Below are 20,241 nucleotides of genomic sequence, written 5' to 3' on the forward strand. Positions count from 1 at the left end.
GCCATGCTAATGGAGGCAGCGCTCCACCCGGCCTCCAAGCCGCCCCGATCCACCTCGGCGCCGAGAGTGTCCTCGGTACAGAGCGCATCCCCGGCACCGACATCGACTTGGCGCCAAGAGGCATCCCTGGCGCCGGGGAAGAAGAAGCGGCAGCACACGGAGCACAGACATTCCCCTGCGCCACCAGTAAGGGCATGGTCGAGTGCAGAGATGCATCGGCCACGGCCAGTCGAGTCCTCTCCAGTGCCAGCATCTCCGAGCAGGAAGCCTCCCTTGACTCCTGGGAGTAGGGGAGTGCCCCTGCGACGCCGTCGACACCGGAGGCTTTTCAGGTGGCAAGAGCCCTGCTGGCCTTGCCTACGCCACTTCCACCCCTTCCCCCTGTCGAGGGAGAAGAGGATGGTGTCCCAGGGCAAACCCGCGTTGGGGTCCCCCGTAGGGCAGTGGAGACCCCTGGCAGGGGTGGAAAGGTCTCCCGCCAGATGGCCATCGGGGGTAGAGCAAGGATGTTCCCCTAACAGTCGTTCCGAGTATACCTCTTCGAGCCAGTGCCCCCCTCAGCACCGAAGTCGGTCCCCAACACTGGAGGCAGCGCAGAGAAGGCGGCACCGCTCGAGGCCCGCCACGCAGCATGGGGACAGTTCCAGTTCTCAATCCCCAGTACCAAGGAGGTTGCCCGCAATGAGGCGACGCAGAACCCGGTCGCTGTCGGGGAGCCCGGCACTGAGGAGTTCGCCCACACAGATGCGGTGCAGAACCCGGTCGCCCTCAAGGGAACGCAGAACCCGGTCACCGGAGTCTGGTTCGGCACTGCAAAGCTCCCAGTGGCACTGCTCCCGTTCTCTGAAGGGCAAACGGCACCGAAAGTCGTCGGTGCTGAGATGGCGTTCGATGACATCAAGCTCTTCAGAGCGCGCCTCTGCTCGCCGGCACCAATCATGGAGACGGAGGCAGTCCTCATCGTCCTCCATGTTGGAGGCATCGAGAGGATGGTCCCTAGCACGGAGCGGCACCAAGGGCCGGAGGTGGGCTCGGTATCACCGCTCCAGTGGCTCAGGGTCCCGAAAGGGGGGCAGCCATTGGGACACTCGTAAGGCCAGCCGACACCCCCACGAGACACCTCAGCCGGTGCCGCAGCCAGCCCCTGGTTGGCCATAGGGTCAATGGCCGCAGCAATAGCTTTATTGGGGCGCATGGGGCGTCCAGATGGGACCGGGGCCACAGTCCGTCCCATCGTTGGGGGTTCAGTCTGTGCCCCCACACTGGACAAAGCCCATAAAGACCATTCCTCGGATGAGGAATCGGACCCAGGGGAGGGACCCTCCACGGGTGCACCCAGTCATCGGGGAGGGAACAGCCACAGGTCACACCTTGGCAGTCCTCCTCTTCCTGGAGGCAGCCTCCAGAGACCACATGGCGCTACTGAGAGGTTTCATGGCGCACCAGGAGCTGCTTAAGAGGGTGGCCTCTAACTTGCAGCTGGAGGTCAAAGAGTTAGTGGAGGATGAGGAAACCCTCTTTAACGTGCTGGGGGCAGAGGTCCCAGCAAGGGTGGCTCTACCCGTCCATGACAGGGTCCTTAAAATTGCCAAAGCCCTGTGGCAAACCCCTGTCTCGGTCGCCCCTACATTGAAGGGGGCCGAGAAGAAGTATTATGTCCTGGTCGAGGGTTCAAGTTTCTGTTCACCCACCTAGCCCCGGGAACCCTAGTAGTAGATGTGGCCAACCAGCGGGACAGACAAGGTCATCCAGGATCCACTCCCAGATACAAGGACAATAAGAAGCTGGACTTGTTTGGGAGGAAGGTTTATTCAACGGCAGCCCTGCAGTTCAGGATTGCCAACCATCAGGCCCTACTGGGCAGGTACAATTTTATCTTGTGGGACTCCCTCAGACAGTTCGCTGAGGCCCTGCCCCAAGACCAGAACGCAGACTTCACCACTGTCCTGGACGAAGGAATCACAGTGGCTAGGGCAGCACTACAGACGTCCAGTGATGCTGCGGACTCGGCAAGTAGGGCAATGGCCTCTGCCATTGCCATGAGACAATGCTCGTGGCTGCAGTCCTCGGGGCTGTCGCAGGAGGTGCAGCAGTCCATTCAGGATCTCTCCTTTGATGGGTCGGGCCTGTTTTTGGATTGGACTGATGCGAAGCTGCACGATCTTAAAGATTCCAGGGCCACGCTTCGCTCCCTGGGCCTGTACACGCTCCAGGCTTCCAGGCAGCAGTCATGGCCCCAGGCGCAGCAGCAACCAAGGCCCCCACCTAGGCCCTTCCAGCCCTGCAGGGGTAGGAACAGAAATAGGGGGTTTAGAAGGTGAAATCAGCCCCCTAGCTCATCCTCAGCCTCCCAGCAGGGGCCCCCCAAGGGATTGGGCAAGCGAAAGGGGCAATTTTGATGGTGCGCCCGAGGGCGGCGCCCCTACCGCCTCCCTGGATCAGCCCCGCCCCTTCCTAGACAGATTAAGGCCTTTCTACGCAGAATGGGCAAGAATCACATCGGACTGTTGGGTCCTCGGGGTAGTCCTTTGGGGGTACGCCCTACAATTTACATCTACCCCCCCTCCCCCACAACCCTCTCCCATACCTCTTCAGGGACCCCTCTCACAAGCAACTCCTCTTGCAGGAAGTGGACACCCCCCTCAACCTAGGAGCGGTGGAAATGGTCCCTCAAGGCAGAAGGGGGCAAGGGTTTTATTCAAGTTACTTCCTTATCCCCAAGGCGAAGGGGGGTCTAAGACCCATATTAGACCGGCATGATCTAAACAAATACATCAAACGACTCAGGTTTCGCATGGTCTCCCTAGCCTCCATTATCCCTTCCCTGGATCCAGGAGATTGTTATGCCGCCCTCGACCTGAAGGACGCATACTTCCATGTGTCTATCCTCCCCAGCCACAGGCATTTCTTCTGTTTCACCATGGCTGGTTCCCATTACCAATTTACGACCCTACCCTTTGTCCTCTCGTGGGCCCCCAGGGTGTTCACCAAATGCATGGCAGTAGCGGCTGCCCACCTGAGATGAAGAGGTGGCAAATCTTCCCTTATGTGGACGATTGGCTGATCAGGGTCAGGTCCAGGTCTCATGTGCAGGAGAGCGTGACCCTCACTTACTGTATGTGCAGCAGGCTGGGACTGCTCATAAATGAGCAGAAGTCCACACTAACCCTGGTGTAGCACATAGAATTCATTGGGACCACCCTGGATGCTTCCCAGGCCGGAGCCTTCCTTCCTCAACCACGGTTCAGGGCAATGGCCTCTATCATCTCCCAACTGCACCGGTGCCCCACAACAACAGCCAGGCACTGCCTAAGGCTGTTGCGCCACATGGCGTCCTGCACGTACATAGTGAGGCTAGCTCGCCTGAGGCTCAGGCCGCTTTAGGTGTGGTAGGCCTCGGCATATGTGCCGAGCAGACACCCCTTGGAGTGGGTGGTCACAGTTCCCCCGCCAGTCCTAGCCCCCCTAAACTGGTGGCGGACACCCAGAGCAGTGATGAAGGGCATCCCGTTCAGGGAACTGGTCCTGTCGGTCACCCTGATCTCCAATGCCTCGGATGTGGGATGGGGAGCCCACATCAGTGCCAGCCTAGGCACTCAGGGGCTCTGGGCGGGGGAGGAGAGGCACCTGCACATCAATGTGAAGGAGCTCAGGGCCATTCGCCTAGCATGCAAGGTGTTCCTTCGATTCCTGACAGGCAGGGTGGTATAGGTGCTGATGGACAACATCGCAGCCATGTTTTATATAAACAGACAGGGGGGAGTGCGCTCCTCCGCCCTCTGCCAGGAATCCACCTGCCTGTGGACTTCGCTGTGAGGCATGACTTCCATCTGATTACCTCTCACCTCCCGGGAGTGAGGAACGATGAGGCGGATCGCCTCAGCAAGTTGTTTCTACCCCACCACGACTGGTTGTTGCACCCGGAGGTCGTGACTTTGATCTTCCAGAACTGGGGTGTTCCCCAACTGGACCTATTCGCATCGGCCTGGAACACAAAGTGCCCGAGGTTCTGCTCGCTCCAGGGTCGCGAGGCCGGATCAATATCCAACGCATTCCTCATTGACTGGACGGGAGCCCTCATGTACGTGTTTCCACCCATTCCGCTCCTGCCCAAAGTCCTGTTGAAAATCAAGAGGGACAGGGTGGATGTCATACTCATCGCCCTGGCCTGGCTGAGACAGCATTGCTGGACCTTTCAATCGCCCCGCCCGTGGAGCTCCCGAGACAGCACGACCTTCTCTCCCAGGACCCTGGTCGCCTGTTGCACCCGGGCCTGGACTCCCTGCACCTCACGGCCTGGAGGCTCTGTAGCTGACGGAGGGAGAGAGAGCCTCCTCGGTGCAGGTCCAACAAGTCCTGCTGGGCAGGTCGTGTATCGGGCTAAGTGGAGGCGGTTTACCTGTTGGGCGGAGTCCCAGGGTATTCCTCCGAGCCTCTCTCCTATTCAGGCGATCCTGGAGTACCTGCTCCAGCTAAAGCTCCAGGGTCTGGCGCTGGCCTCCCTGAGGGTTCACCTGGCAGCCATTTCGGCCTTCCACCAGCCGCTAGAGGGGAGATCCCTGTTCTCCCATCCCATGTCAGTCAGATTCCTCAAGGGGGTGGAGAGGCTTTATCTGCAGGTCCGCGACCCGGTGCCTCCCTGGGATCTCAACCTGGTCCTCTCAAGACTCATGGGGTCCCCCTTTGAACCCATGGCTTCATGCCCCCTGCTCGTGCTTTTTTGGAAGGTAGCCTTCCTGGTGGCCATTACCTCAGCTAGGAGGTTCTCCGAGATTAGGACCTTGATCTCGGAGCCCCCTTATACTGTATTCTATAAGGATAGGGTGCAGTTGAGACATCCAGCCTTCCTGCCCAAAGTGGTTTCCCAATTTCACTGTAACCAAGATATTTTTCTCCCCATGTTCTTTCCCAAACTGCATGGTTCGGAGGAGGAGAGGAGATGGCATTTGCTGGATGTGAGACGAGCCCTGGCCTACTACATCGCTAGGACAAAGCTGTTCCGGAAATCGATGCAGCTCTTCGTCGGAGTGGCAGACCGGATGAAAGGATCACCGGTCTCCATCCAGCGCATCGCCTCATGGATCATATCTTGCATCAAGCTCTGCTACGAGCAGGCAAGGGTGCCGCTTCCGGGAACCATCACAGTGCACTCAACCAGAGCTCAAGCCTCGTCTACAGCCTTCCTGGAGAGAGTGCCCCTGTAGGACATCTGCAAAGCTGCCACCTGGTCGTCGGTTCATACCTTTGCGGCCCACTACGCCATCGTCCGGCAGACGAGAGAGGATGCTGGATTTGGCAGAGCTGTATTAAGGGCAGCTCACCGGTAACTCCGGCCCACCACCAGAGGTATGGCTTATTAATCACCTATAGTGGAATGGACATGAGCAATCACTCAAAGAAGAAAACAAGGTTACTTACCAGTAACTGATGTTCTTCAAGATGTGTTGCTCATGTCCATTCCACAACCCTCCCTCCGTCCCCGCTGCCGGAGTTGGCAGAAAGAAGGGACTGAGGGGGCGTAGGGCCAGCAGTGCCTCATATACCGAGGCATGCACGCGGGACTCCAGGGGGCAACAGAGCCAGCCCTACATGATCTGCTAAGGGGAAAAAAGTTCCGGGAACCATGCACGGTGGCATGCACTCACCTACAGTGGAATGGACATGAGCAACACATCTCGAATAACATCAGTTACTGGTAAGTAACCTTGTTCTCTTTAGAGGATGGGGGAACACTTTAAGTTTGTTAATAAGAGAAGAACTCAAATATATTTAATGTTGCAGCTCAAGCAAAGAAGATAGTAATTTTGGGCCCAGAAGTTATTGATGTAATCCAAGGGTCTACTATTACCCTTCATGTCCAGCTACAGAATGAAGAAGGAGAAGTTTCTGAATGTAAGAACATGTTTACAGATATTTTTTGCCATATAAAAATGTTTCACAATTATAAATAGAGAATGAAAATACCAAAATCTGGCATTAAATTAAATTTTCCCTTTACAATTATGATAATTTTTGCTCAAGATATTTTATGATGCCTATAATTTTGCACTTTTTTATATAATTATAATTATAACACTCAGGTATGGGGTTGCCACCTCAAAGGAAATTATTTATAGAATCTTTTGGGGTGTGCTGCACTTCTGATGTCATGCAACAGAAGTCATTGCACATGACCCAAAAGTACAGATCTACACACATCGTACTTTCAGAAAACAATTATATATAAGTAATCTGTGACATAAGGAATGTTATCATGTTGGTAGCATTTCAAGAAACGAAGTGTTTGATAGATTGATCAAAAAATCTAGGAAGTCCCTAAAAATTTATGAATGTTACTTCCTTTCTGAATTCCATACTTAATATTATATGTGCACATAATTTGCTAGTCTTATTTCAAAATCTCAAAGTGGAAATCCTTATAGTTAGAAGCATTTACAATATGGGACTACCATGTTAAGGAGATTGATGATGGGATACAGTTTCTCACAGTTAAGTCCAGGTCATGAATGACCAAAAATTATACCATCTGACAGCTTGTTGGTGGCCTGTGTACATGAGTTGATGGTCTCAGTCCCATGTTTAGTGAACACTAACTGGTCTCTTTGTTGGCCATCTGAGCAGAAAGATAATTGATTGAATAGAGACAAAACTCTCCTCTCAACCCTAGAAGGGTTCTCTTCAGGTCAGTGTTAGGATAAATTGGAAGGGATAAAGTTTGTACTACTTGTTATTTACAGAGAGAAAAGACGTCATTTTCCAGTGTTTTCAATCTATGCCCTTTCACAATCAATGCATTCATTTAAATTCTGTATTCAGAAAAGAAAAGCTTCCTGTTGACAGTTAAAACTCACTTGGTCTTTGTAACCTTCTGTTTAAAATCATTTCTGTGGAAGTCAAGGCTATCCACAGCATTGTGAGCTAAATGAATGTACCTAGATGAGTGTTTCAGAAAATATGACAGCTTCGTTGTATCTTTTAAAAAAATACAAATCGGAGAAGGTTATTTAAAATGCATCCTCTGGAAAGGTTAAAGTATGTCTTTGTTCTTTTCCTCACAATTTGAGTAGAAAATGTTCAAGGAAACTGAAATGTTTGTTCCCCATATTTGCCTTTACTAGAAATGGTGAGCACAAATTCTCTGTTCTAGCCTCCTGAGAAGACAAGCTGGCTTTCAGGTTGTGTTCTCCTAATTGAAATATAAATGACTGTGTTAGCTCTGTTGTTGGCAAGGCATAATAAAAGAAGACACTTGGCAAGCTTCAGCTACACAGGGTTGGAAACTTTGAGTACCTAAGGCCTCTGCAGAACTGTGCATGTTTGCTAACTTTTCTTTGAAATTTTGCAAGGGATTCAGCAACTGCTTGGGTTCCTCTGATCATTACCTCTCTCAATCTGCTTCATTTGGATGCTGAACTACAGGAAGTATAATTTTTGCCTCCTTGGCCCCGGACTTGCATTTTGCTTCAACTTCTATGGAATTAAGCCAGCAGAGAATTTGGCCCTAGTTTTTATCAGACTATATATTTTTTTCTGTTAGGAGAAAACCTTATTGCAATTATTATAAACACATCACAAAATGAAACATCAATATTGAGAGAACAAACTCAACAGTTGAGAGATCAAAGGGCACACCGTTTTGAGTGCAACTAAACAATATTAAGGATTAACAATTAAAGTGAACGAGTAAGAAATGTTAATGGTGTATAAATCGAAGAGGATAATAGATTATGACTGAAATAGCTACAATGAAAGATGAGCAAGAAAATAACACTGGATCATTCTCTCAAATAGATTCTGATTTCCTAGAGATTTTCTTACACTTAAGTCTTAATTTTTCAACCTATTATCCTCTTCCTTCATCATATATTTTTCTTTTTAAAAGATCACTGACCACTGCTCTGTTGGCCAGAACATTAGGTTCTACTACCACCCTCGCCAACAAATATGGTGAGAGTACTTTTACCAGGTGGTTTATTCTGAAACATTGCATAAACATGTAAAATAATATGGTGCAGTTGCAATAAATATTTTACTACACAATTATTACATTTTAATTGTTTCTTTTTCCTGTTTCTCTTTTGATGGGAAGATGAGAATGGTCGACTTTTGGAGATCTGGGCTGGAGTCAGAAACCATCAAATTCCAGCAAGTTCTTCTACCAGCTTATTCAAGTTAATTGAAGAAATTGAGAGGAAGCCAGTCAAAACCCCTTTGTACGTAGTGTGTGGAAGAATCTATTTCATTGAATAATACAAAAGCTTCAGGGACTAAACTGACTTATTTCAAATGCACTTGGCTGATGATAACGCCGTCAAATGGCTGGGCACATTGCACATATGCTGAGAGAGTGACTAAATTTCTTGCAGAGTGCTTAGTCGTTGGTGTTTTTCCTGTATGTCGGTGCTGACTTTCCACTGCAGTGCTTGATCTATCATCTAGTTCAGGCCAGATTCTTGGATTTTCTTGTGCCATCACTATTTACCTTCTGTGAGTTTCTCCTCTTCCTCCCAAGCCCATGACTTCCAGAGGGTACTGGGAATCTCATTGAAATCTGTAGAATGAATCCCATTAATTACAGTGGTCTTTGGATCATGCCCTGGGAGATAAGGCTAACACTCTTTTAATAAACTCTGACTATATTCCCTCTTATGTTACAGCAATCTGCATTGACATTGGGAGTGGGAATCCATTAGTAGACTCTTCTGTAGTCTTTTTTCCCTTTTATATCTGAATTAATTTATAAGTACTTCTTGGTATAGTATTTTGAAAGAAGCCATTTTTTCCCAGCCATTAAATTCTACAAATATTACTAGTTAAGTAGGAAAAAGATATTGAGTAAGTGACTTAAAAGCCTAAACCCCATTTTCAAAAATAAACATGGCATTTAGGAGCCTAAGAGCTTGTCTACGTGGAAAAGTTATACCTGTTTAAACTAAGGTGTGCATTTAAACAGGTGACATTATACCAGTATAACTAGATTGGTTTAAATTCACACCTTATCATAACTAGTATAATTCTACTGTTCTAACTGGTCAGAATTGAAATTTAAAGCGGGTTGAACCCCTTACTCCCTTGAAAATCCCAGCCAAAATATTGTTCAACATATTTTTTAGAATAACGTTTTCCTCTTTTTCTTCTTCAAGGATAATGGCTGACCATCAGCAAAAATATTACTCAATATTTTTTTATCTAGCTAAACACTTAAAAATCCTTAATCGAGGCAGCACTCTATCACATGAAATGGAATCCATAGTCAAAATTATCTTTCAAGCTGCTCAATTGTAATCATTCTGTGATGATTATCAGGACAGGTCATCATTGTGACTTTGTGCACCAGTTCACCAGGACCTGACAAACATGAGATAAGTAACCCAAATAAACTCAGTGTACAAAGGTTTAGGGCTACACTGTTTGTTGACAAAATTAGAAAGACTAACATTATGGGAGAGCCAGTATCTCAACACTGTATGTTATGTTGTATATATCACAATATATATACACAGCTGTAACTTTCATACACTGCATATTTTATGGGCCTTCTGGTGATTTCCATATTATATCTGGATTATTTTATTAAGACCTTAAAACCTATCAGCACAAACAAAATAAAATGTCAACTCTATTTTCTTTCACAGTGGATTTGAGTGTATTAGCTATCCTTTGATGGTTGCTGTGTCTGGAAGCCAGGAACTGAAAGCTGTTGTCCCTATATCTGGCAAATCTGGATTTGCACTTGCTGATTTACCAATCCCTAAGGGAGATATAGAGCCAGAATCCAGATCAGACACCCTGCATGGAACAGGAGATGCCCCTAGCAACAAGGATGGTGAGTAGAGATAATGGATTAGTCAACCGCTCAGCTTTTTATTTAACTGAGAAACAAAAGGTATCTTTACACAGCAGTAAAACAATTAAAAAAACAGGAAATTGTTTTTGTAATTCAAATAGGTGTCTCTCAAAGCATTTTTAACAGCAGAAGTGATTTCCATTGACTTTCTTATAATAAATGGAATAAATTTCACAGAAATATTTAATTTGTTTTATAAAAAACAACCTTCCCTCCAAAACTACTTTCTTCAGTTATTTTGATCAGTCAAAACACACTGGTTTACAATTCATTAGATCAAAGGAGCTTCAAGAGTCACTTAGACAGTCTAAGTTCATTCACTATGGTACAATGAAAGATGGGCCTAAATCGTGACATGTAAATGTGAATCCAGAATTTGGACCCTCCCTCCCACCACCAACATTCAGAGGTATTGGTGCTGGTTCATTCCATCTCCAGTAACAATTTTCATTCTGCGAGAGGCTGCCACTTCAGATGCAGCAGGTGCAGTGTCTTGAATTAAAGTGAAAGTGCTAGTTTCAACAAGAATGGAGGTGTTGGATCCTAAACCCTCTAGCACCTTTAAGAATTTTTTTTTTTAATTAACTGAAATCAGTTTAAGATAAACACCTTTTAAGCAGAAATATATCTTTATTCTTTTCCCCTCTCAGTTTTGTCCTTGTTGCTTGCAATGTCTGGTGTATGAATCTTGGGGAACTGGCCAATAAACTTTAACCTGTGAGCGTATTTTGACGGTATGGAACCACAGTCCAGTATTCTCAATCCCATGTGCTCAAAAGTGATGAGATTTCAAAAATAATAAATTTGGGATCTTTTTATTTGCCTTCTGGGTTTGATGCATTCAGGTGCACATCTTCGAGCTTTACGTTGTAACTAAGAGGACTCAAATGTTCTCTTTTTTAGAAAGTGAAAACTGAGATTTTCACATAATCAAGGCTTTAAGAAAAATATAAAATACCTCAAAACTCATGATAAAATCACCAGAGTTGGCAACCGTTCTTTCCTGACCATTTCATACCTCAAACTCTCATGTTAATAAAATATGAGTTATCCCATGTAAAAAGCATCACATACAATTCGCTGCTGTGTCTTTCCATATGTGAATGCATGTATGAGTCATGCAATTCACTCAATTGGAAGAAAAGGGTCTCATTCTTGTGGATGGCACATCACATACCATCACAAGGGAGGCACTTCAAGGGGAGCCATTTCAGCAGAATTTGAGAGGGATGGAAATGCATAGGAAAGGGAGAGGGAAAGTTGCTTGTTGACATTGTTTTAAAATATTGGGTCTATGAAATATATAAAATTAAAATAGGAAAATTTGGAATTACAGGACAATAATTTGAATAAGTCTGCTGGTGACATCAGTATGGTTTTTGGGGTTTAGGGCTTCTATTTAAGGTACTTATGTGGAACCCCTTCTCATGGTGTCTGATCGCTTCAGTCTTTACTATATTTATCCTCACAATATCCCTGTGAGGTAGGCAGTGCCATTATCTCCATTGTACAGACTGGGGATTGAGGCACAGAGAGGCTACCTGATTTGTACAGAGCCACACAGGAAGTCTGTGGTGGATCAGGGACTTGCACTCCTAAGTTCTGTGCTAATGCCCTAACCAGTGGACCATCCTTCCTCTCGTCCATCTCATTACCTCTGGAAGGAATTATAGCACAGTGAGTCGTAGTTGCCTGTTCATCCTGTATATATATTTACTACTTAGATTGTTATTCCATTTTCCTACAGGACAGGGAGTAACGATTGAACTAACACTTTCTTTATAAACATGCTGGTATTGCTTTACCACCCTATTATTCTTGGAATTATTCATGGAAGCCAAATGCTGAAGCTTGGGAGTTGAATCAAAGTTTAATCACGGCAGTTTATTGTGAACAGTAATATTAAATCCTCCCATATAACTTGATACATTGTAAATACATGATTTGCATCTTAATATGGTAAATGGAGTAACAAAGCTGGTGGTAGTTAAGAGTAGTTGAAAAAACAAAATAAACACCATCTATCTTAGTATGCAAAGAGGTTTATTTTGATAGTCCCAGCTTGTGTGACACTCATAATTTTCCAAAATCACCAGTTCATGCAATTTTGTTTTGTCATTTTTCATTTGCGTTTTAACTGAACAAAGCAAATATTGATAATGAAGAAGAACCCTTATTTAACACATGGACCAATGTTAAGTTACCACCACAAGATTAGAGTTATTAAACAAATGTGCCCCACTTTTGCTGGCTCAAGCCAGGGCATTTGATTAGTAAATTTTCAGGTCAGAGATAAAAATATTTTTTTCCCTTTCATGGTACATTGAAGCAAAGAGAGTCTGGAGTTGAAATCCCCACTACAGTATTTGTAACTAATACCTTTACTGATACAACCATAATCCAGACTGTTGGCTACTAAAAAAAGGAGGACCAGGTGGATGACTGATTCCTGGTCATCTTTGTAAGTGTGAATAGTAACAGTCTTGTATTTTTTAACTTCTTAGTCATTCCCAACAGAACACACAGGACTTTTCTTTTCAGCTAGAATGGATGGAAGTCTTGCATATAGTTCAGCTGATTGCCAATTTCTTTTTATAGAGAGAGGGCTAAATGGTCAGCTTCACTGAAGCAGAGCTTATCATGCCTGAGGTGGGGGAGACAAATGTGACTGTAAGCAACCTTTGCACCCCAACCCCCTCAAGATGACTGGGACTGGGACTTCTTTTGGGCCACAGCTCAAGTTGGAACAGCCCAAGGGCTGCTTTAAGTGTGCCAGTTTGTAATGGTCCCTTCTTATGGCTCTTATACCAGTGAGGATCTCCAGAGCATGGCACACTCTTGGTGCTACTCTCTAATAACTTCTTCTTACCCAGAACTCTCCTATGCTGACAGGCTTTATGCCATCTGGAACAGTGCAGAGAGATGTTAGTGGGGGACAGAAACTTTTGACTTTTCGCTTAGCTAACCTTTTCATTCACTATGTCTAATGAATGTATAATCCTTCTGCCTGCTGCCTACCCATAATTAACAGTTCACTTTTCTATTCCTCTTTAACCATAAGTGGAGGATCACAATTGGGGAGAAACTGGCTTGAGCATACATAAATGTACCAACATGTGTTGGGTGATCTTATCAGGATTTGCAGAATCTTGGCTTTCATTTAAAAGAAAAATGAATTTTTAACTTTTCTGATTGTGAAGAACACCTACTGGATGTGACCCGATGCAGTGCCATCTTCTGAGTATGCAGAGGGAGAAACAAACAATGGGATCATTTGGCCTTGGTGTAATTTCACTGACTTGTGAGTGGGTTGTTTAATGTGACAGAAGGGAAAGAAGAGAGAGGTATTAGGGGAAGAGATTCAGTCATGGGGTGAGAAAATGGGGAGAAAGTAGGAAGAGGAGCGAAGAAATTGAGGAGATGGGGAAGAAGAGAAAAGAATGGAGGGCAGGACAATGCGTGAGACTGAAGAGGAGTGTGGTGTTAGGACATGGAACAATTATTGTACAATATAGAAAAATAAATATGAGAGAGAATCCAGGGAAGAGAGACCAAAATTAACAGAATAAAAGGAACATAAAAATGGACTGAAGACAAGGGGGAAAGAGAAAGAGAAAAAAGCATGAAAGAGATAAGTAATCGGCATTTGTTGATTTATTAATTAATAATAAATTTGGTGCCAAAATGCTCCAATGACCAACCTTTTGTTTATTAAAAAAAGAGGGGGTAGAGGGGGATGGACTGGGAAACATACAGTGAAATTCACCTAAGGGAGGATTCACATACTGAAAAGATGGGTGCCCAGGAGGTGTGTAATAATAATAATAATCCCAGGTCCTGCCCTGACAGTAGCTATTTCTAATTAGCACTGCTAGCATAGAGTTCCACTCATTATAATGGAATATAGGAGTTGCCAGATTGGGGCAGACCAGTGGTCCAATCCTGCCTCCAGTCTCCAAAAGTGGCCTGCATCAGCTGTTCTAGGGATAACCTGACTCTAAGGATGTTGCCTCCTGCCTCCTAGAGTGGCTGCTTTATGCCCTGAAATATGAGGGGGTTTAACTCTTCCAAAAGTCTTGGTGGATTATGTTGTTGTTGTTTGATTTTGGGTTTTTTTGTACTTTTGTTAGTCATGTAAGTGTATGTCTACACTGCAATTAAATACCTGAGGCTGGCCCTTCACAGATGACTTGGGCTTGCAAGGCTTGGTCTAAGGGGCTGTTTTAAATTCAGTGTAGATGTTTGGGCTCCAGGACCCCATGAGGCACAAGGGTTCGAGAGCTCGGGCTCCAGCCCAAGGCGGAATGCCTACACTGGAATTGAACAGGCCCTTAGCCTGACCCTCACGAGCCTGAGTCCGCTGCTATGGGCCCACTGAGGGGTTTTACTTGCAGTACAGACATACCCTAAATGTCTGATTCCTTTTCTAAAATCCTGCTATGGTCTTGGCCTCCGTGATACATTGTGACAGTTAGGTCCACAGACTAATTACACATTTTGTGAAACAGTATTTCCTTTTATCAGTTTTGAATTTGCCCCCCTTCAGTTTCATTGAATGTCTTTTTGTTCTTGTCTTATGAGATAGAATGAGAGAGAATCTATTCACCCTATCTTCATCATTTTGTGCACTTTTTATCATGTCCCCTTTAAAGGGGAGTTACTACACCAGCGTAGACACTGATCATTCCGGCTTTATGCAGGTGGAGCGTGGAGGGGATGAGGAGGTGAAACCCACCCTTTCCCATAGCTACGGTGGACTGGAGTAGCAGCTGCAGCTCCTCCATGCTAGTTGCATGGATTTTGAGAGCCACTGGATGCATCAAAACACAAACCAATAGCCTCTTCTTTAGCCTGTGACATTGTGGCTTTTGTGCTAGTCTGTGTGAGGATGATGATGATATGGGGATGATGTGGAGACTCTTTGCTTTGTGTGCAGGCATTTCCCTGTGCAGCCCTATATGGGACGTAACTAGTGCAGAGGGCCCAGCGCATCAATGAATTTCACCCAAAATAAATAAGGTATAATAGACAACATTATTGTATGGACAGGCATTGAGGATGTAGTAAGAAATGGCGTCACAGCACATCTTTTGTATTTTGAATTAATGCCTCCTAAAGATTCATTTGATTATTAGGTTTGCAACTTTCAGCCCTGGAGATTCTTTTTCCTGGCCATTGTTTCATTGATTATGCTCTCATTCTTTTCAGCAGGTTTCATCTCTGGTTTTGAGAGAAATGCTGGCTGGCTCTCAAAATGCCTCAGGAATAACTTCTGTTGATGAGTAAATTATGAAGGTCCTTGAGGCTTTCATGCACCGCAGTCTGGGGTATGGATGTAATAATGAAAATTCATGCAGTTCTATCCACTATTGATGAACTGTCAGTGAAATAGAATTCTGAAAGGTTCTGTTGTATACTGGTAATACATATGTAGCCTTTTATTTCCAATATGGATGTTTCCATATTTCAAAAAGGTAATGAGATCCAATCTTAGCGAAGATAGATTAGATGTAATTCCTTTGGAGAGTCTCCTTAGTAACTATAGTTATACATATCTCAGATTTACCAATTCATTCCTAGCTGTTTCCTGATGTTAGAGAAGTAAATTAGTTTTTTAAAAATGAGTCTTTTTGGTTTTTAGTTTTGTTTTCTTATAACATCAGTCATCGCAACAACAGTTTTATGTTGAAATATGAATAATTTTCCAAGGCTCTTTTTGAAAAGTTAATAAAGACTGTTTAAAATAGCATTAGATAAATTACCAAATGGAATCAGAGCAGCAATACTAGTTTGTTTATTTCAGTTTATGTAACATTAATGGAAGTGATGCATGCATGCTAAGGGAGTTCTTGTGTTCTTGATGTTTTTACAAGACTTCAAAGTGCAATATAAAAGAGATTTCTTGATAACAGAACTTGATTTTGCTGGTTGTCCAGCTTCTCTTAATCCCTCTGATTTAGAGCATCACATTTTCTGCTGCATCAGCTAAAATATTTCTCATGTTTCTGGAGCGAATAACTCTATTTATCGTGTTACATGTCTTACATTTTGGGGAATTTATAAGACTGAGCAACAAGCTTTCAATTGAAAGCAGGACTAGAAATGCATAGAGCTTTTATATTCAGGCCAATTCAAACATATCATTGGTTGATTGTTTAGAAGATTGGTGCTTTAAAAAGTTCAAGTTCTCTCTCTCTCATTGTTTTTGTGCCACTAGTGTTCAGTTTTAATTATTCTGTCCTCTAACTCATGCCTGTTGTTAAAGTTTGTTAAAGTAAAATACTAAGTCCATTAAATGTGCAATCCTATCTTCACTCTGTTGAGTCACAGAAAAGAGAGTGGTTATTTTTTTAATAACACTCTTGGATTCTCTTCTCATTTAACCAGAATGTCACTCCAAGTGGTAATATATTGAGCTTAAATAGGAAACAGAAAGCATAGAAATCAACTACTGAGCCATCGCTTATACTCCATCTTTTAAAATAGGGAGACAGAAGAGAGTCCAAATGCTGCTAAAATAAAAGTTACCTCACATGCAGAATACAAAACCAACAAATGATTTAGGTGGGAATTCAAACAATTGGAATTCTTTCCAGTCCATATTACTTTATCAGCAAAATCCAAATACAACAACAACAAGAAGTTACTTTTCCTTGCAGCACACCGTATCTAAGATCCAGAATACTTGAGCATGTGCTTAACTTTGAGGAATTGAGTCCGAAAAGAGTAAATGTTGCTATCAAATCTGTAAAATATGATATAGATATTTTTTATATTTAAAATACATTTTTGTAGCAGTCTTTATAGTTCCAGAAAAGTTTCACCAATGGTAATTCAGTAAAGAATATGTTTGTCTACTAAGGAAATAACTGGGGAGCATAATATACTTTCATCTTGACCTAATTTTCAATACTGTGTTTGACTAGTAGAAGTTTTTGATATGTCAGTGTGTTCAGGTTAGGGGGAGGGTGTTGATGTGTTCCCTTTACGGAGTTCCCTTTACCCTACAGTAATTCCTAAACTGATAAAGTAAACCAGAAAAGGGTGGACTAAACATTTACTAAAGAAATATATTCTGAGAATGTTTTGACAGAACTGGATGCGTAATTTACTGCAACACAAGTATCTGATGACACATAGACACTTTCTGCATGAGATTCAATAAAAAAAAATGTAGTTACCATAACAACTGACTCACCATTAGTATCTCCAAGAAAGAGTACATCTTAAAAGAAAATATATGAGGTCACATGCATTCTGTAGTGTTTTCATTGAAAAACATGTAGCAAAATAAACACATTCTCTCACTGATGTTAAAGACTGATTTTTAACAAGTTATAATTTTGCTAACCCGATTAGGAGACTATACTTTTTTCATTCCTTGACCATTATGAGAAAAAATAGCAGAGAAGTGTTTGTGTTTTGTTTTGTTTTGTTTTGTTTTAAATAGACATTGTTTCAGTGTCTCATCTCTAATCACAGTAGGGAGTCCTCTGTCTAGACATCTGACCAGACAGACGCTAGATTAAACACTGGTATAAAAAGAATGATTGGAGCCTTCTTTTTCTGCCTTGAAGATTTTTTACTTTAAAATAGAATGATCTGAATCCGCTACTTTAAAATTACCACTGAGAGTCTGATCCTACTCAGATTTGAAGTCAATAGGAGTTTTACCTTTGACTTCTACATTAGCATGATCTGGCTCTTAATCTACTTTCTTTAATGCCTGCTGCCAGATCCTCAGAACTAATATCAAAGCCCACTTCTCCATCAATCCCACTCCTCCATTGAAGTCCCCACTGCTAAAACTCTTGACATCATCAATGTAGGTTGCCTGAGGATCATCAAATGTTTCTCTGAAGACTTGTTATTCATTTCCACTACAGACAAACATTCTGCTGCAAAGGTTTTCAGCTCCATACTCTATTTCCCCTGGGTCATGATGAATAAAGAATTTTTAAGAAGTTGGATTATTTGAAAGCTGATATTTAGGTGTCTCTTCCTCTGAAGAAGCTCAGAATTCTGCATCCTACAAACATATTTTTAACTTCTCTCCCATTTGTTGCTTTTATTTATAGCTTTGTTTTAACTTGAACTATATTGTTCAACCAACAATCACCACCATTTTTGGCCAACCTGTGTCCATTGCCATTTTGATCATACTTCTATCTGTCTAGGTTCTTGTATGGTTCTATCACTGTAGAATCTGATACATTTTGAGCAAAAAATCTTGTTTTTTCTATATCTGCACTTTCTTTTTATCATCCTTTCTCTTCCGACTGCTGTGGACCAAATCCCACCTGTCTTACTCTCACAGCACATCCAGCGAAATAAAATTTCTGGGTGAAATCTTGGAAACATTGAAGTCAAAAGTAAAACTCCCATTAACTTCAGTAGGGTTAGGATTTCACCCTGCATGTGTAAAGCAAACTAGATGTTGCTCTATACAGAGTTTGTATATAGTTACTATGGCTTTCTAAAGGTTCTGTCTTTTGGGATTCTATACTTCAGGAAAGGTCACAGATTCTTTTAACTTTACTGGATTTAGAGATTGTTGCTATCTCTCTCTTCTCCAGAGATTTTTCTTCTCACTATGTCAGTTGGAAACTTTATGCTTTCGACTCTTCCCTCTTGTAAATAAAAGATGCAGATATGGAAACCTAAAACCTACTATAGCAATAGATGAGACACCTAATATACATGATGTCTACAATAATCTTACCCTCTGTATACTCCTTACTTCTTGAAAGTTGTTTAAAGAACTTTATTAGGGTTGTGGTGATGAGGAACTATTGAAATCCACATAGTTATGAATATTATTTTTGCGTGTGGCACCTTCCCAAGAATCCTTGATCTTCCCAGTTGTTTTTCACTATCCTACGCCTGAAAACCAGGCGGCCTAAGGGCCAAATTCAGTTCTGGTGTAAATGGGTTCTATCAATAGTAAGATATACATTTACCACCGTTGATTGAATTGTAGGTGCAAGGAGTAGAGTGTAATTACGCAGCCATTGCACAGTATCTCATGAGGTTTTTACTGTACTATCTCAAGATATCTCTGCTATATTCATTTGAGCAATGCATGGGTATTGTGATATTTCATTGTTAATCTCATGAGATTTTGCAGTAACACTGGTAATAGCAATACAGCATTTGCCTTTTCCACTGTAATTTCTTTTAATGTTGCTTAAAATGACACTGTCAAGGTTTATAAGCCCCAAAAGTGACCTATCTTAATTTTATAATAGGTGGGGAAAGTCTTCTGCATTCCAAGTTTCTATGCTTTTTTTTTTTTTTTTTAAATCTACTACTCAGAAATAATGATAAAAGGCTTATTTTGATGGGACTTGCAAAAGACATGTTGAATGCTCTCTCAACTGCCTGCGCAGCAGCTGGAACAAAGTATTATAAATGCTATTCCCAGACCAATGTTCTTATTCCCAGAGTTTTAAGTGAATGTAAAGAAGTTTTGGCATCAGAAGCTTTGTTGGAGGAATGCATAAAGAAAAATCAACATGTTAATTTTGAGTCCATTCAGTGCACTGGTAAAATAATGTTTGCAAATTAAAAAGTAGAATCTGTAAGAGGAAAATATGTACATGCCTAAAAGAAATTATGAATAAAAGTGAATAAAAATTGTTTTATAATAATAATACACTTTACAAGTGAGGTAAGTATCAGTCTCATTATACATATGGGGAAACTGAGGCACTGAGAGGTGAAGTGACTTGTCTATGTCACCAGCAGGCCAATAATAGAGCCAGGAATAGAAACTAGGTATCCTGAGTCCCAGACCAGTGTTATTTCTTCTAGGCCCTATTGCCTCTTTTAAAAATGTTACTGCTGTGTTATGTACATATCAGAATGCTTTTAATATTGGATTTTATTTACTTTATTATTTGCTGCAGTATCTATCTCCCTAGCAGATAGATGTGTTCATTGTAAAACATTAAAACACATAAATTACATGTGCTATTCATGATAGGAGGCATAAATAAAATAGAAACTACCACCACTACTCTTCATGAAGAATTGGTATCCTGAAAGAGCTGACCCATAAGCAAGGCACTAAATGAAATAAATGAGTGTCACTCTGATGCCGCCCTGATTCATATTATAGCAGGTGGCCAAAAGGAATGCATTCCAAAGATGACAAACTCAATTGACAAAATCCTGCCTGCTGACTGGGAAAGGTGAACAAAACAAAGCCAAGATGCTCTAAACCTTACTTTAGCAAGTGAGATTTCAGAGTAAATTTTCTTCAAGCAAACAGCTGAGTCAGACTTTATAGGATTAGACCCCAAAATTGTAGCTACCAAAGTGTTTCAGAGGCAGCCTGTGTTTGTGGGTTGGCAAATATAAAATGCAACTATATTTTTTCAAGTGAGATAATT

At 42.9% G+C, this 20,241-nt stretch overlaps 1 protein-coding gene across 4 annotated transcripts in view; it reads left to right on the forward strand.

Annotated features, from left to right (window-relative positions):
- The window catches only part of MORN1 (MORN repeat containing 1), a 123,062-nt gene that overhangs the window by 28,038 nt on the left and 74,783 nt on the right, over positions 1–20,241 (forward strand). For all 4 annotated transcript variants that reach the window (XM_067566745.1, XM_067566746.1, XM_067566748.1 and 1 more), the window contains exons 8-10: positions 5,782–5,892; positions 8,090–8,213; positions 9,636–9,826. In XM_067566745.1, coding sequence (XP_067422846.1) covers positions 5,782–5,892; positions 8,090–8,213; positions 9,636–9,826 — 426 coding nt within the window. The remainder of the gene's footprint in view (positions 1–5,781; positions 5,893–8,089; positions 8,214–9,635; positions 9,827–20,241) is intronic.

This window comes from Emydura macquarii, unplaced genomic scaffold (assembly GCF_026122565.2).
Source record: "Emydura macquarii macquarii isolate MOO-44397 ecotype Brisbane River unplaced genomic scaffold, CSIRO-AGI_Emac_v2 contig_2768, whole genome shotgun sequence".
NCBI lineage: Eukaryota > Metazoa > Chordata > Testudines > Chelidae > Emydura > Emydura macquarii.